The sequence below is a fragment of the Podarcis vaucheri genome, assembly GCF_965113315.1.
Source record: "Podarcis vaucheri genome assembly, chromosome: 1".
Taxonomy (NCBI): Eukaryota; Metazoa; Chordata; class Lepidosauria; order Squamata; family Lacertidae; genus Podarcis; species Podarcis vaucheri.
The window spans coordinates 37,118,192-37,135,284 of NC_138759.1; the positions used below are offsets into that span (position 1 = coordinate 37,118,192).

The window sequence follows — 17,093 nt, forward strand, 5'->3', positions numbered from 1 at the left end:
GAGCAGTAATACCTCTATCATGCCATCTTGAAGGCTGTAAAAGAATTAATGTCTGTTCACAGCCATTGCTTAGCATCATCACTGCACATTCCACCAATTCCTTTCTCTGAACTTCTTGATATACATGTCAATTGGGAGACAGTACCATTTTAGGTAATCATGTAGATCAAAGCAAATATCTCATTTAGCACTACTTTTTTTTTAAAAAAATCATGTTTCTTTATAATGCACAAAGCTATTTAAAAACCCACTGGAGTTACTCTGACAGATTATGCTGTTTCGTGTCTACTGTACGAAAGCTGCAATTTAAGAGATCGGGAAGCCACATTTTCATGCCAGATTTCAAAGACTTCAACACCATTTTCGAACTCCTTTGTTCTCAGACAAAACACATAATTTACCTGATTATGAAGATTCATGACTCATTTCTTTTATCTGCATGCACAGCTAATCAAACCCCTTCAAATAGTCACTCTAATGCTTTATCCCCTAATTACCATTTGAAGGATAAATATTTGGAAAACTGCCTAGCTTGTGCTTAAACCTAAGTAGCACTCTTTTTCCATCTACAGGTTCTCCCATTTTTAACAAACCAAAAGAATACTCGGGAATGGACATGGGAGCAAAGGGGAGAGGCATGACAAAGCTTTGCAATGACAATGGCAATGCCATCTTTGGACACCACAAACATCTCAAAACTTTAAAAAAAAATAGTTCACAGGTGTATGCTTTACTCCATCAATGCACATAGATATATAAATAAAAGAACTGTGGTTAAGAACACACATCAAAACATTTCCAAGTGGCTTTGCAAAACTACATATGTAGCCTAATACAGCATGGGTCAACACAATCGTGAAGCAAAAAGACTTTCAACCATTTTGTGTTTGGCTTTTGAGTTGCAAAGCAGATTGTAAAATGGTTGTTTTTTGCTTTAAAGCAGGCGTCAGCAAACTTTTTCAGCAGGGGGCCGGTTCACTGTCCCTCAGACCTTGTGGGGGGCCGGACTATATTTTTTGGGGGGGGCGGGAAATGAATGAATTGATATGCCCCACAAATAACCTAGAGATGGATTTTAAATAAAAGGACACATTCTACTCATGTAAAAACAAGCAGATTCCTAGACTGTCCGATTGGGCCGGATCTGGCCCCCGGGCCTTAGTTTACCTACCTATGCTTTAAAGCCTCTCCTACACAGAAGGGCCAAAAGTTCAAAGGAAGGACAGAAGTTTGAGGAGAGGCTTAGCTCAAATAGCTCTGCACAAGAGGGTCTAAGTTCAACCTAAGAACCTGCAATTAAGGGGAAACCAAAATTTAACCAGGAGTCTCCTCTCCTCTTGATTGATTAAAAGTTTGGGAGGGTAGTTGAAAAACCATGTTAGATCAGTGGTTCCCAAACTACCTCCCCCCCCCCCCGCCCAAGTCCATGGACCACTTGAAAATTCCAGCAGACTTGGCAGTCCACATAATAATTTATTTGCATTTTGCAGCAATTGTAAAGAGCTGCACTGGAAGCTTATCTCTTACATTGTATTTTACTGTATTACAATTAGCATTACGTAGTATTCAAATTTAAATGCAATAAAATGCAATAAGAAACAAAATAACCAATAAGAATGCAATTAAAAGTCAATATGAATATTCAATAACAGCATGCCATGGGTCACCTGAATGAAGCTTGCGGACCACTGCAGACAACAATTTGAGAACCCCTGAGGAAGAACTGAAGAGAGAAAGAGAGCCATGGATTCAAAAAGTTGAAGAGCTCTAACACACTTTAAGAGAGCTGAAGTATTGGAAAGTACTAGAGAGAGAAGCCAGGATCAGACAATGAACGAATGCAAATTGGTAAATACTGAATTTGTTAGGAAACAGTCTTAAATAGGTATATGTGTTTGCCTTTCTCAACATTTGCTTTTTTCCGCTCTTACTCAAACCATAAATTACTTTTTCTCCCCCAAAATAATATTCTTAAACTGTTTAGCTTGTTCTACCTTTTCTTAAATCTTAAGCACAATTTGCTTTGGAAAAATTTGTTCGGAAGCCTTGTTATTCACTCATCGCCTACGTTGCACTACTGGAAAGAAGTTGGGTCAGTTAAAGTCCAGGTGGCCTTGGTTGTCCATGCTTAGCAACAACCCTCCTAAAGATCCAATTGTGCTCCCACTGCCATGCGCTTGATGTGATGCTGCACTCAAAGATGGCCTGGAAACTGCAACCAGTGATGAATGCAGCTGCTAGGTTGGTAAGCAGGGCTTCCCAATAGGACATTGCATAACCAGGCCTGAAATTCAAGGTGTTAGTATGCCAAGGTTTTAATGGTTTGGGACTCAAATACCTAAGAGTGAGCCTCTCAATATATCAAGATCAAGCATCTGAAGCAAGACAATCAGTAGGGGAGACCTTTGCAGTAGGGCTTCCCCATTTAGGGAATGCCCTCCTGGTGGGATAAATTTGTCTCCCTCAATATTCAGGAGGAATTTAAAAAGCAAAACATTTGTGTTCACCCAAGCATTAGGTGGTGGAAATACACTATTCCTAGCAACCTTGAAATTATTAGCTGTGAGAATAGTTGACTGTGTTTAGATGTTCTTAGCAATTTTCATTACAATATTTATTTGTTTTTAATTGTATTATTTTGCTGCTTTCTCTTTCTCATTAGCCGCTCATTTGTGTGGAAGTGGGGGGGGGGTAATATAACTTTGTTTAACAGCCCAGTCCCACAAGTCCCTGTGTTCAATGGGACTTACTTCAAATATGCATAGGACTGCAACCCAAGTTAAGAATGTTTTGCTTAATGGAGGTTTTCTGAACCATACTGATGCACTTCCATGGGCTTAAGTAACTAAGGTGTCAAAAGCAGTGAATAATGAGACCTCCTCTTTCAAGAAATCAATGCACAGAAGAATGCTGGTTTGACCTAGTGTTTATTTGTTGTATGGTAAAGCAGTATTGTTCTTCTAGATATAAGTGCTTCAGTTTAGCTCTAGGAATGTATCACTAATTGACAGACAGAAGATGGATTTGGATAATTGCTTTTGGTGTAGTGCTGATGAGCAACATCTGTATACTGATGCTCATAAGATTTCCACATCCACAGTTCCTAATTCAGAGAAGATCTGTGCACAGGAGTGGCTCCAGATATGGATCTCTAAATAAGGGCAAGAGTGCATGAACAAGGAAAGCCATGCCCTACAGACAGGATTCATGCCCATAAGTGCCCAATTCCTTTGTTATTATGGCTTCATAGGTAAAATCATGAGGCTTAACATACACCAAAACTTAGACCTAACTTTTGATCCTGAAATTTTATCCTTCTTAACTGTATTTGAACTTCATTTGGCAACCATTTTCACTTATGTTCCGTTTCCTGGATGACTTATTTTTCAAGAATTTAAGATGCTATACAGTGGTACCTCAGGTTACATATGCTTCAGGTTACATACGCTTCAGGTTACAGACTCTGCTAACCCAGAAATAGTACCTTGGGTTAAGAACTTTGCTTCAGGATGAGAACAGAAATCGTGCTCCAGCGGCGCAGCGGCAGCAGGAGGCCCCATTAGCTAAAATGGGACTTCAGGTTAAGAACGGACCTCCGGAACGAATTAAGTACTTAACCCGAGGTACCACTGTATTTGAAACCAGCAAAAGGCAAGCAGGTACCACAAGCACCAGGTTACCTAGCGAAGTGTAAGCTAGCCAACCTGCTGAAGAAACTTTTTGATCCATCTGCAACTCTGCATTGAGTCTCACAGATGTGACTATTTAGCATGTTTTTACTCTACTTCTCCATTTCCTGTTCTTAAAATTGATTCTGTTGCTAATAAAGAGTTGTGCGTGGATTTTTAAAATAAAAAACTTATTTGATGATGTCATGACCAGATTGCCGTAGGAAGGAAAATGGTGAAAAGCACTCCCTCTGCTGGCTACCTCTCTGTTACAAGAGTTCTTTACTGAAAATGGCCTGGTTTTGCTAGCAGGGCCAATTCTGATTTTCAGATAACTGTTCCTGGTAGTATTCATTCCCTGCTTTCTTGCCTTGATATTTTGCCTTTTCAGAACATACTATTTAAAAATTCTAAAGTGTTCAGAATGGCCGTTCTGCAGTCTTCTCTGCCTAGTCTCCATAAATCTCTGAGTTGAGAAGGGCCCAGTTTACTAATGCTGTCTTGCTTTATAGGCCACTGTAGGGCAGGCTGTGGAATCGTGAATGAATTAGGGCTGCCATATGTCCGGATTTTCATGGACATTACCGGGATTTCAAAGGCAAAATTGACGTCCGAGGGGAACTTCCAAAAGGAGGCACGTTGTCCAGGATCTTAGCAAAAAAAAAAAAGCGTATTTTTGTAAACTTTGGTTGGTGTTTGTCTAACAAAAGCTCAACAACTTTCAGGTTTTCCTAAAGAAAGCTCAACAATTTGAGGGGTTTCCTTAAAAAAGCTCAACAGAGCCTTCAGGCTATGTGCAGGTGTGTGTGCAAGCATGAATTTTGGTGGTAGACTTTAAGGAAATGGATTTGGGACCAGGATGTACGGCGTGACAAGATTACTCCCATCTTCCTCTCTGAAATTTGACCTCTCTCTCTCCCAAACCCTCAATGACTGCCTTCTCTCAGGCAATAGTTTTCCAAAGGCAAAGTATAGGGTTTTTTTACCTGTGCATTTTATACTTTGGGATAAAGGCAATATGGCAACCAACCAAAGATGAAAGTCTCATGCAAGATTGTGCTGATTGCACACAGACAAATGAGCTGCATATAATCTTCAGTGCTGGATACTTGACTCAGCTATGCTGTAGTTGGCACACATTTATTTATAGATAAAACTAATTTTCTGCAAGAACCTCAAGGGTACTCTTCTACTGCCACAAATCAAAATGGGAGTGGAGAGGAGGGCTGGCTAGATCACAGCCCTTAGTAAAAAAGAATTTTTAGAACAGGTTGAATAGGTAGTTTTCCTGCACAATGACAGCATAAGCACAATTTCCCAACTGGATTTGGGCCATCCTCAGTCATGCACAGCTGGTGTTTGCTCACTAAAATACAGTGTTCCTAAACAAGCAATCTTGATGTATTATGCCTGGCTTCTATTAATTTGAGTTCTTTCTGCTATAATAAATTGTCTGGGGCAATGCAGCTTTCATACACGGTTGTCCTAATGTGAATGCGAGTGAGCCTGACAGAAAAGCCAAAAGTTCTCCTACAGGGCTCCTGGGGGAGTAGAATTGGCTACTGCCATTTCTGAGGGTTAAAAAGAATCTCCTGTCAAAACTAAAAAAGCAGTTAAGGAGGAGGATAGTTGGGCAAAGCCCACTCGCTTCAGGGGGAAAGCAGCAGAAGTTTAGAAATCTCAGTACAACCTCGGAGAACTGCACATTCTTGTCGTTAATTAACTAAGCCAACTGTAATGATTTGGTAACTCGAAGTTGTTACAGATCCAGAGAGCCAGGACTGGACCGAATGCTCCCTTTGCTTTAAGCAATACTTGACGTGGATGACCTTGACATTCGTTACTGAATCAGAATCTTCCATCAACTAAATTATTTCATCTGCAGTGAGTAGTCACATGCACAAACTCAGAACAGCTCTGGAATCCAAGTACTAAAGTCAGCTCTACCTTTGTAGATTTAAGAAAATCCAACTGAAATAGTACACACATCCACAGTAAAGTACAGACATGTCTATATGGCAGGTTTGAAAATCAAGAGATATCCAGTGTACAGATCTTCCTAGTCCACATGTGCACTATGGAAACTATGAACGTACTATTTTTGAAAGCTTCTCATGTTGTTGGTTTAACACACAATTGTCCAACCATGTGCACAAGAAACCATTGTCTGGGTATGTCTTACGGGCCCAATAGAACAAAAGATCTTATAACAAAAAAACTGCAATAATTAAGATTCAGTTCTACATGTACGCACAGCATTAATAAACTAGTCGGTTCTTAGGCAAGTTGGAATTTCTAAGCCTAAGACTAGATTTATAGCTCTGAGACACAAGCAGAGTAAGAGTTATTAGTGTTAGCATTAGGAATCCTTCAGTACCTCAAACCACAAGATCCCTGCAGTGCTGCCTGCCAGCAGGAAATAACAGCAAATGTCTTTCCATCAAATAGATAAGAAGAATCTAGTATCTGTAGCAAATGAGAAAGCCAAGCCTGTGTCTAGCCTAAATTCACAAACTAATCTTGTGGTGAATTTAGGCTATATATTTTTCTAGTTCCCCAATAGGGCTTCAAAGTGAAACAACATCATAATCATCATCATCATCAACGTTATTATTATTATTAAACCTCCCATCCCTGATACACAAGATCCACTGCAAGTTAAGAACGAATCTAGCATTTCTAAACCATTGTAAATATGGCGCCATCAACTATTAAAGATGAGGCAAAAGCAACCCCACAACCTCAATTTACCTTGTATATTCTTAGTTGGTTGAAATTTAAGCAACAAAGCAACTTCAAGACTAACACGTTTATTTTTGTATAAGCTTTCACTGACTAGTCAATCTCAAATGTGTTAAGTGTTATCCTGAGTAACGGGTGGAGAAGTGGGTGTATGTATACACACAGTTTTAGGAAGAAATGGTGAGGTCAAATGAAATAAATAGCAGGGTTCTAAATCACACAGGAAGCCTACACAATAGCAGGCTCTCTACTGCAGGGATTCTTTCACAGCACATGGAATGCGGTGACATTGACCACAAAGATGCAACAGAGAGAGCAGTGGCCAACAGGCTCGGTCCCTGCTCTCAATAGATGGTGATTATGTGACACTGAGGGAGAATAGCTAAAGAGGGCTATCTTTATCTCCTAGGAGAACCGTGACTTGTCCAAGGCCAATTAAGTGAGATCTGATGGCAGGAGGCAAGATTAGAGCAGGAACTTCAAAGATCATTTCTACAAATCACTCTCTGACATTTTGCGCCACTCGCCACATTTATCATGCAGACTTCTGTGATCAGTAAGTACTTGGGAAATGTTAAGGCTACATGGGCTGAGCTAGAGGCGTTTTTAGAGCCACTCGAATCTACTTACCCGTCTGCCCTGACCATTGTGTGTGGAGATTTCAACGCTCGTATAGGAACAGATGACAACAGTCTACACACTCATTTCAACCAATTTTTGGACACTGAAGAACAGACGGATATTGGCGCGACACGTCTGTCCAAAGATAGTAGAAGTAATTTCCCAGGTCTCTGCTTAGTGCAGGCTGCTAGACGGAGGGAACTGCTGATATTAAACGGCAATATAGAGGGGGACCGCCCCGGGGAATATACCCATTTCTCCAAGGCTGGGGGAAGTGTTATAGACTATATCTTAATCTCAAGATTTGCTCACAGCTTTATAAGGAAGTTTCAAGTGGGCCATAATACTCTGAGTGATCACCTACCTCTAATTTTAGAGCTTGCAGGCGGGCCTTTTGACTATTCTATTGCCGAGCCACAATATATACCTTCTGTAAATTTGGATATACCAGCCCCCAAAAGACTCAAATGGTCCCCAATATTGAATGAAAACCTAACCCTCCTTCTTCAGTCAGTGGAGTTAAAGCTTATTCGCTCCGCTATTGTATCAGGAAATTCAGCAGCTGCGATTATGGAACGCTTTAAATTACTCTTGGAAAGATTGAAACCCCATTTAACAACAGTGATACATAGCTCCGCTACAAAGAGGGCAAAGGACGGAGCTAGCTGGTTTGACCTGGAGTGCAGGCAAACAAGGAGACAAATGAGAACAGCCTACCGGAGATACAGGAAATCAGGGACTGCTCTCCTACTTAATGCTTATATTTTTCTGAGACGGTCGTATAAACAATTATTAAGGAGAAAGAAACTGGAAGCTGAAAGAGCCGCATGGCACAGGTTGGTTAAGGCATCGCACGAGAAAGATACTACTTGCTTTTGGCGAACCATATCTGGTCTACTGGACCAGGAGCGCACTAATTCCATCTGTACAGTGGAACCAATGGAGTGGTTGCACCATTTTCAATCTTTGTTCTATGACCAGGAAGCCCAACATTACAAACTATGCATTCAACTGGAGGACCTACCTCATTGGCCAGCAGTAACTCCGAAGGAAGTTGAGAACTTAATCGTACAATTAAAGAACAACAAGGCCCCAGGGAATGATTACATCCCTGCCGAACTTCTGAAGTCCAACATTAGCTGGTGGGCCCCCCTGCTGGCGTCTTTATTTTCTTGGATCGACTCAACGGGTTTACTCCCAGATGGTTGGACTGAGGCAATAATTATCCCAATCTACAAAAAAGGTCCCATGACAGATCCGGCGAGTTATAGACCAATCAGCCTTCTGCCTATACTCAGCAAACTATATGCCAAACATCTTTATACCAAGCTAACTAGCTGGCTGGAAACTGAAGCTATTCTAGCGGAAGAGCAAGCGGGTTTCAGGCAAGGCAGATCCACCATAGACCATTGCTTCACCCTAGCCTATTTAATTGACAAATATGCCAAAAAATCCCGTGGGGTGTTATATGCAGCCTTTATTGATCTAAAGGCTGCTTTCGATTCAATTCCACGTGTAAGACTCTGGGACAAATTGAGCACCTCTAGCATAGACAAAAGACTATTATTTCTGATCAGCTGTTTATACAAAGACACGGTGCTGCATGTAAGAACTTCGTTAAATGGCCATCTTATAGGACCAGTTCCTGTCAGTAAGGGGGTCAAGCAAGGCTGTATCCTGGCTCCAGTTCTATTCAACATCTACATCAATGATATGGTTAACTGTTTGTCATCTCCGGACTTCCACGCCCCCAAACTGGCTGACAAAGCAATATCAGTGCTTTTGTACGCTGACGATGCGATACTCCTATCCCGAACAAGAATAGGTTTAAATAGGCTCATAGATGAATTCTCAGCATACTGTAGAAGAGAGCAACTTGCAATAAACTATCAGAAAACCAAAATCATGGTTTTTGCAAGGAAACACAGACAGTACAGCTGGAGGATGGATAACCAGACAATTGAACAAGTCAAAGCCTTCAAATATCTGGGTATCGTTTTCCAGTCGACCGGGTCCTGGGATGTCCACCAAAAATGTGCCAAAGAAAAAGCTGCTCAAAGCACCAAGATGCTGTCCCGCTTCTTCTATACGAAGGGGGGCAGATACATCCCAGCAGCCCTTGAAGTTTATCAAGCAAAACCTCTGGCGCAGTTATTGTACGGGGCGCAAATCTGGACGGGGACCCATTGCTCCAGTCTTGAAACTGTCCAGTCCAAATTTCTAAGGCAAATACTCGGTGTCCCCCCCTGTGTTCCAAACGCAGCATTGCGACTCGAGGCCTGCCTTCCATCTGTGGAAACTCGGACCTGGCAGAGAACATTTAATTATTGGCTTCGTCTTAATCTGAATCCTCCTGGTCTACTGCCGTTAGTAATGCAAGACCCTCACGAAAGCAAGTGGTTTAAAACTGTGCATAAAAAACTCCTTACATGCGGTCTGCACTCACAGTCCCTACTATCAATGGGCCTCAGCAAAGCAAAGAGTCTAATAGGCCAGCGCCTGAAAGACATCGAACGACAAAACAACCTGACTATCTTAAAGAAACTGTGCCCATGGTATACCTACTTTCCCCCTTCTCATTTTGACTCTCCAGCCTCATATTTGTCTAAACTAACCATCCCAAAATACAGACGTGCCTTTACATTGGCTAGATGGGATGTTCTTCCCTCTGCTGTACTCGAAGGTCGTTACCAAAAGACCCCATTTGAAAAACGACTCTGCCCATGTGGAGATGGTAACACGGAAACAGTGTCCCACGTCCTTTTTTCTTGCCCTCTTTACAAAGACCTAAGGAATGAGATTATTACTCCACTCATTCTCTCCAACCCCGGCCGTTCAACAGACATTACACTGCATTTTCTATTATCTGATACGAACAGTCAGATAACAGAGAAGGTCGCGAGGTACATCGAGAGAGCTGTGAAATTGAGGGCCACCATCTGAGTGACAGACCTGTTTACCCGACGGACCTCCTTTTGTCTGTTCTTTTCTTCCTTTTATCCCTATTCTCATTTTTAACTTTTGTACAGCTGTGGCCTGTTGGCTTTGCTAATAAAGTTTTGATTTGAAATAACATGACGACATGTTCTTAAAAATGCTATTTTAATGACGTAGAAATAAACTGAAGAATAATGACTGTACAGCTCCTATTTGAGGGGTGCAGCAGAACTACACAAACACACACACAGCATACACAAGTGCTATAAACAAAGATGATTCATTGTTTGCTAACCCATTGTGTCACGATCGTAAATTTCACCCACTGCAATAACACCAGGCATTAATTATGAAACACTTTCTATGCAGTGTTTGAGAACTTGCCAGGTGACTCCTATTAGTGTCAATCAAGCAATTAATTCCAATACAATGATTTTAAAAATTTACTTCTGTATCAAATATTAATGCAACATCTGCTACTCTCAAGTTCTGCCTCTGCCTTTCCTGACAGATTTTTCAAGAGCCTTGAACTTTCACTGTTAAATTCACGCGGTACATTTTAACCTTGTTTTGACAGCCTTGTTCTAATACTAGTATATTTGCTGCAAATACTGCCATGTTTCAGGGACATTTTTTATTCATTCACATGGAATGTGTGTTACTTTCTTAAATGCCAACAGGGGATATTATGACCACCTTGCCTACTGCATTGCACCTCTAAACCCTTATTTATATCACCCAGGCATAAATAGCAAAGAGCAGAGACTGAGCAATGAACCAGAAATCCCCAATTCCAATTTCAGCTCTTGCGTTTTTCGCATATTCAACTAAAGAGCAAGCTAATATGGTTTAGTGGTTAGAGTGTTAAACCTGGTAGGTAAAGGTAAAGGAACCCCTGACCATTAGGTCCAGTCGCAGATGACTATGGGGTTGTGGCGCTCATCTCGCTTTACTGGCCGAGGGAGCTGGCATTTGTCCGCAGACAGCTTCCGGGTCATGTGGCCAGCATGACTAAGCCGCTTCTGGTGAACCAGAGCAGCGCACGGAAATGCCGTTTACCTTCCTGCCGGAGCGGTACCTATTTATCTACCTGCACTTTGACGTGCTTTCGAACTGCTAGGTGGGCAGGAGCTGGGACCTAGCAACGGGAGCTCACCCCGTCGCGGGGATTCGAACCTCCAACATTCTGATCAGCAAGCCCTAGGCTCTGTGGTTTAACCCACAGCGCCACCAGGGTTCAAATCCCCACTCAGCCATGAAGCTAAAGGGGTGACTTTCCATCAGTCACAGTCTCTAAGCGTAGCATACTTCACAGGGTTGTTGTGAAGATAAAATTAAGAGGAGGAAGAATCATGTATGTCACCTTGAGCTGCTTGACAGAAAAGTGGAATATAAATGTAATTAAAAAAAATGAAATATACATCAGAAGCACAATTTCCAATTCCATTTCTGACCAATCTGCACATTTTAAAGAGACTATGAACATACAGACATGTGCATGTTTAAGTTTTGTCCCTGGGATCACAGTCCCTAGAATAGCCAGGGTCTGTTAATAGATAGGCAGAGTCTACAATATAGTTTGTACACACACAGGATTTTTTACATCTTCTCCAGAGCATGCATAAAGAGTGGACATGGGGTTAGTCATGTCTTCCAACTGTATGCCTATTTAACTGGATATGTGGTTTGTGTCAATGTGGCCTTAGGCAAGTTTCTGAAAAGATTTACTGAAATAATGTATGTGAAGTGCTTTGAATTCTCAAAAGTGGAATTTTTTTTATTAGAGTATAGACATATTTCACAAATGTACTTTAGTAAAGACATTAAAATGTGAGTCTAGCAATCATTTTCATAGGGCCCTGTGAACCTTACCCTTAGAAAACTACACACACGTACCCACATCATGAAATTTATTGTAACATTAAAAATACGCAGATTTACTTAATGTAAAGCTAGTTTTCCCTATCAGTGATAGGAGTCAGGGAGTTGAGTATTGGGCAGAATCCTGGTGGAAGAAATGGTGTCTTTTTTCCAAAAATGTCATTTGAAGCTAGCTACTGAAATTAAAACTACTATTTCAGAAGCAACCTTTAAAAATATATCTGCCTATATACCAGCTATTAAGGTGCTTATTAACATCTGTGTAACTTTTTATCGATTTTTATATTTAGCAATATTGAAACAATAATCAGGCAATTACTTACCAAATCATTTGCTGCCAGTGCAAGGGCTACATTTACTGAAAAAAGAACACAAAAATTAGCAGAATCAGCCTCTCGGAGATGAGATCACTTCTAAAAAAGAAGCCCATGACTCCAGATCATTTATGAATAAGTAAAATAGTATGGGTCCCAATACAAATCATTGGGACATTGTACTGTACAATCCTCTTCATTGTAAAAATGTTTTATTCCTATTTCCCACTTCCATGTTTCTTAAATCAGCTGCTGATTCATAAGAGAACCTAAACTCCTAACCCATAATAGCTAATTGGAGAATTTATTTGGAAGTGTATGAAGTCAGTATTTTCCTTCTTCCACTAGATTCATCTCAAACCTAATGACTGTGTGTTGCATCTTCTAATAAAAATCAGTCACAGACAATCCTAAAATTACTCTTTTCCTTTCTTTGCTATTTGAAAGTCAGGATTTTCATGGTTTACAATACATAAAATGAAATGAGGCTTAAAACCTATGCAGTTACCTAGAAATAAGTTCAGTGGGAGATGACAGATATAGGATTGTGCTTCAGACTATTTTGGTTACTGTCTAAAATACAGCTTCAGAACAGTGAGCCAAAAAAACAACACCAAGAGCTTAAAATTATTCAAATGTCACAACAGATGGAATTTTAATGAAGGGCTACTTTCACATTAGACTTAGTATTAAACTGATTAAATTTAGATTTTGTTTAGTACATGTTTACTTAGAGGTATATTCCACTATGTGCAACAGGCTTACTCCAAGGGTAGATTTGAAACAAAACAATTAACAGCACAATCTACAAACCATCCAAGTCAGAGTAAATCAACGAGTAGCCACTTTTTAAGCTAATAAAAGAAAAATTAAAGTATTAGGAAATGAACACTAGTTTAAATTTGGGTCCCTAGTTTTTAGTTTTATCTAGTTCTAACTATTTTGCCTAAATAAAACAAAACAATGGCAACTTGTAGAGGAAACTTTTGTTCACACTCTAATAAATATTGAAATTCAAGCAGTGTTATGGACACACTCAGGTCAATAGAACATGAGGATAATTTCTCAGTGTAGCTTCTTTCCCTCCCAGTATAATTATTGAACTAGTTTCAACTGTGTACTTGATCCAGGGAGCATCACAAATTGTACCAAATAACAATGAAACAAGAACTCTGCCTATATCTGACAGCTTATTTCAGGCTGAAAAACATTTTCAAATTAAAGCCAAACTAAGAGTACAATATAGTGGAAGTGTACATTGTTAGATAAGAGCTTGTTATATCCGCACACCTATATCTACAAGCAAATTAAAGGGAAATAATATACTGAATCAAATACACAGAACTTACCAGCAGTTGTTGACTTCCCAACACCTCCTTTTCCAGAAGCTACAACCAACACCTGCTTAACTCCTTGAATCGGTTTTTGCTTTGGAAGTCCTCTAGCCATGATTTTGCTACGCTTCTCTTTGAGGGCCTCATCGTTTGCATTTGAGGACTGAAAACAAAACACAAAACGTGCTAATTCTAAACTGTTTTCATACACCAAAATCTGTGTATGAAAGAGAGAGATAGAAAAATAGTTTCCAGCTCCTCCACTAAAATTACTGGCAAGTTTATTTCGTCTGACGCCTTGCAAGACTTCTGTTATCTCTGTGTTGCTCTAGCCTAGGGCACGTTTGCAAGCCAAGCGTGACACCAATGAGATGTGTCAAACTGCACGTGGGCATAACTAGGAAAGCTTACCATTTTTTTAAAGTTTGCAGCCAGTAATTTTAGCATCCTTGAGGGACTGCCAGCAACTAACAACGCTTTCAGTCCTCTTATTTCCATATCAAAATACATCACGCATGCCCGTGTGGCGTCCCTGAAGTGAAGCTACAGAAGATTTGGAGACAGCAGCTTATCTAGCAAAAGCAAGCTTCTGCCTGCAAGCGGTTAAAACGATAGAATCGCCGCCCAGCGAGGCACCTCTAGGTACCTTCTCGGTCCGATAGGAAATGGATGCAGGCGAGGCGGAAGTACCTCCTCGGCAACGACGGTGCTTCCTGAAGTGTAAGAGGAATGCGTGCAAGTAAGAATCGCAGGGTAGTTTGCTGCGTGACTGGGTCTGTTCACACAGCAGAGCGTAGGATCTGCTAGAGAAGAATGAAAATGCGGGTGTGCAAGTGAAAGGAAATCAGAGAAACATTCCGATTAGCAATAGCAAGAAAGTACAGTGCGAGAGGGGAGAGGTCCCGGCAGAAGTGGGTTCGAATTCAGAAAAAAGGGAGTGAAGGAAACCCCGACAGATGGAGACAGGTGTGCATGTGGAACAGAGAATATGGGCAAATGTGTCCATGGAAGAGGAATGGGGGGGATTGCTTACATATACTGTATATGTATGTGAGAGTTAATGCAGATGTACATGCGTGGAGTCTTTCGATGCAATTATGGTTATTGAATGGTGGTGCAAAAAGTAACTGGAGACAGTAAAAAAAGTAAGGTTGGTAAAATAAACTAGAGTGATTGGAACGTGAACAAGGAAGAGAAGGAATAAAACCCCCAAAACAATCCTTCGTATGGAGCTATAGAAATGTCACTTGAAACCAATCTCACTAACACACTTTTAAAGGGGTGGGTGGGTTGTGCAGTGCAGTTAATTTGAAAAGGGGATTTCATAGCTCGCGCCAACCGCTGTTTAGAACCCCTTTCATCCACCAGGCACGAAAAGGACGCGCCGCACAACGACATGCTCCGGAGCTCCCGCCTGCCTCGTGCCCATCCAAACTCCTGTCCAAAATGAAAATGGCTCTCCACGCGTCACTTACCCGAAAGCGGGCGGAAACAGCCGAGGTCGCGGATCCACCCCAGCCTGGCCGGAGCCATGGCAAGGCTTTTCTCTTCGCAGTTTGTAACGCCAGTGCATAAGCTCGCGCCACCATCCTAGCACCCCTCCCAGCGCCTGCCGATGGATCTGCGTAGCCTCGCCTCAGCCCAGCCCCCAAAAGGGGCGGGCAACGGAGGCTGCAAGCAACAAATGGGACTTATCCCTTTTTAGCGACAAAGACTATTAGCACTGCCTTGGCTTTAGGCGATTGGTATGCAGGGGTCAGCGTCACGTTAGGAAGCTACCGAGCGCCCACATGTGATCAGTCGTTCGCCAGCAACTATTGAGGGTCCATGGCTGGTGGGAGGTTGGGGCCAGCCCACAGCAACACCGCATATCCCTCAAGCTTGGAAAGCAAATGGCATTTGCTTTTCTCCTGAAAAACTCAAAGATGTGCAGAAATGAAGGGGTAATTCTGCTACTGGGCAGGGGTGCTCTCATGAGCAAGGAGTGTCTCCTGCCTGTCTGGATCATGCTTGCCCAGAGAGTTTGTTGCCCAGAGAGAGGCAGAGTGGGTGGGTTCACACAAACAAAATCGCTAAAGCATTAAAAGCACATATGTGGGGACACACTGCAGGGTGGTTGTGGTGACCATGAGAAGGTCTTGCCTCCATCCTCCCATGGAAGCACATGTAGAAGCCTTTCTTGCAGAACAGTAACTCATTCCAGTCAGCTTTTTTTGTACATGAAGAGATCATTCATTCATTTATATGCCACCTTTTTCTAAAGGTAAAGGGACCCCTGACCATTAGGTCCAGTTGCGGATGAGTCTCGGGTTGCAGTGCTCATCTCGCTTTATTGGCCGAGGGAGCCGGCGTACAGCTTCCAGGTCATGTGGCCAGCATGACTAAGCCGCTTCTGGTGAACCAGAGCAGCTCACTGAAACGCTGATTACCTTCCCACCGGAGTGGTACCTATTTATCTACTTGCACTTTGTGCTTTCAAACTGCTAGGTTGGCAGGAGCAGGGACCGAGCAACGGGAGCTCACCCCGTCGCAACCTTCTGGTTGGCAAGCCCTAATCTCTGTGGTTCAACCCACAGCGCCACCTGCGTGGGTTAAAGGTGGCATACATAATTCTCTTCCCCACCATTTTATCCTCACAGCAACCCAATGAGGTAGATTAGGCTGAGAGATAGTAACCGGCATAAGGTCACCCAGTGAGTAGGGATTTGAACCCTGGTCATAGTCCAGCACTCTAACCATTACACCACACTGGTTCTTTGCCTTAGCCAACAAAATGTCTTGGGCTGGCCCTGAAAAAGCTGCTGCTACTGTTTCCAATATTTTGCCTATCTTTTCCCTATGGGACACAGCCCCTGCTCTCACATTTCCTTTCTGGCAGTCTGATGACTAGGCTTAGCACCACCACCAAATACACAGCAGGAGGGTGGGCTGGCTTTTAACTAATACCGTCTCTTTCTGAATGTATTGTGTAAACCAGCAGGCACTGCTGTGCTTTGTATATCTTTTCTCATATGCACCCATTCCCTGAGGGCCCAACAGCACTGCTCAGAGGGAACTGGTTACTTCTGGTTACTTGCTTGCTTAGTCCCTCTCCTCTTCCTCTCCCTCCCTACAAGGTGCAACAGATCCACCACCTTGGCATCCAAAGAAAGAGTGTAGTTATGGAAGCAGCAGAAGCAGCTACTTGTGTAGAAGCAGCCACTTCCCCCTTGCATTCAGGGAAGCAGAGCTTTTAATCTACTTTGACATTTTCTTTAATTGAAGGGTTTTCATTATGCTCCCTCTCATGGAAAAGAATAGAATAGCACTCATAATATTTACTTTTATTTGTTTATAAAAATATGTCATAAAAAAATCAAAGCCATTTACAGCAATAAAACATTAAACCGTACTATAAAAACAGACATCAATTAACCATTGTGGAAATATGCATTCTTAATTGCATGTGTAAGCCCGGCAAAATAGAAAAGTTTTCAGCAGGGATTTAAAAGTTGGCACAGAAGGCGCCTGCTAATAGGCAAAAATCTCCCACAAATTTTGAAAACAGTGTGAGCAGCATAGGTGACCTCAAATATTTGCCTGCAGGGATGTGTGAG

General features: G+C 41.8%; 1 protein-coding gene across 3 annotated transcripts in view; it reads right to left on the reverse strand.

The window, feature by feature from the left end:
• NUBPL (NUBP iron-sulfur cluster assembly factor, mitochondrial) overlaps positions 1-15,136 on the reverse strand; it is a 58,308-nt gene extending 43,172 nt beyond the window's left edge. The window contains exons 1-3 of one of the 3 annotated variants that reach the window (XM_082213790.1): positions 14,973-15,136; positions 13,513-13,660; positions 12,173-12,207 (exon numbers count right to left, since the gene is read on the reverse strand). In XM_082213790.1, the coding sequence (XP_082069916.1) occupies positions 12,173-12,207; positions 13,513-13,660; positions 14,973-15,086 (297 nt within the window). In that variant the 5' untranslated portion in view covers positions 15,087-15,136. Of the gene's footprint in view, positions 1-12,172; positions 12,208-13,512; positions 13,661-13,908; positions 14,131-14,972 lie in introns of those variants that run through there. The other 2 variants (XM_082213788.1, XM_082213789.1) reach the window with 2 other exon arrangements.
• Between the last annotated feature and the right edge of the window lie 1,957 nt (positions 15,137-17,093).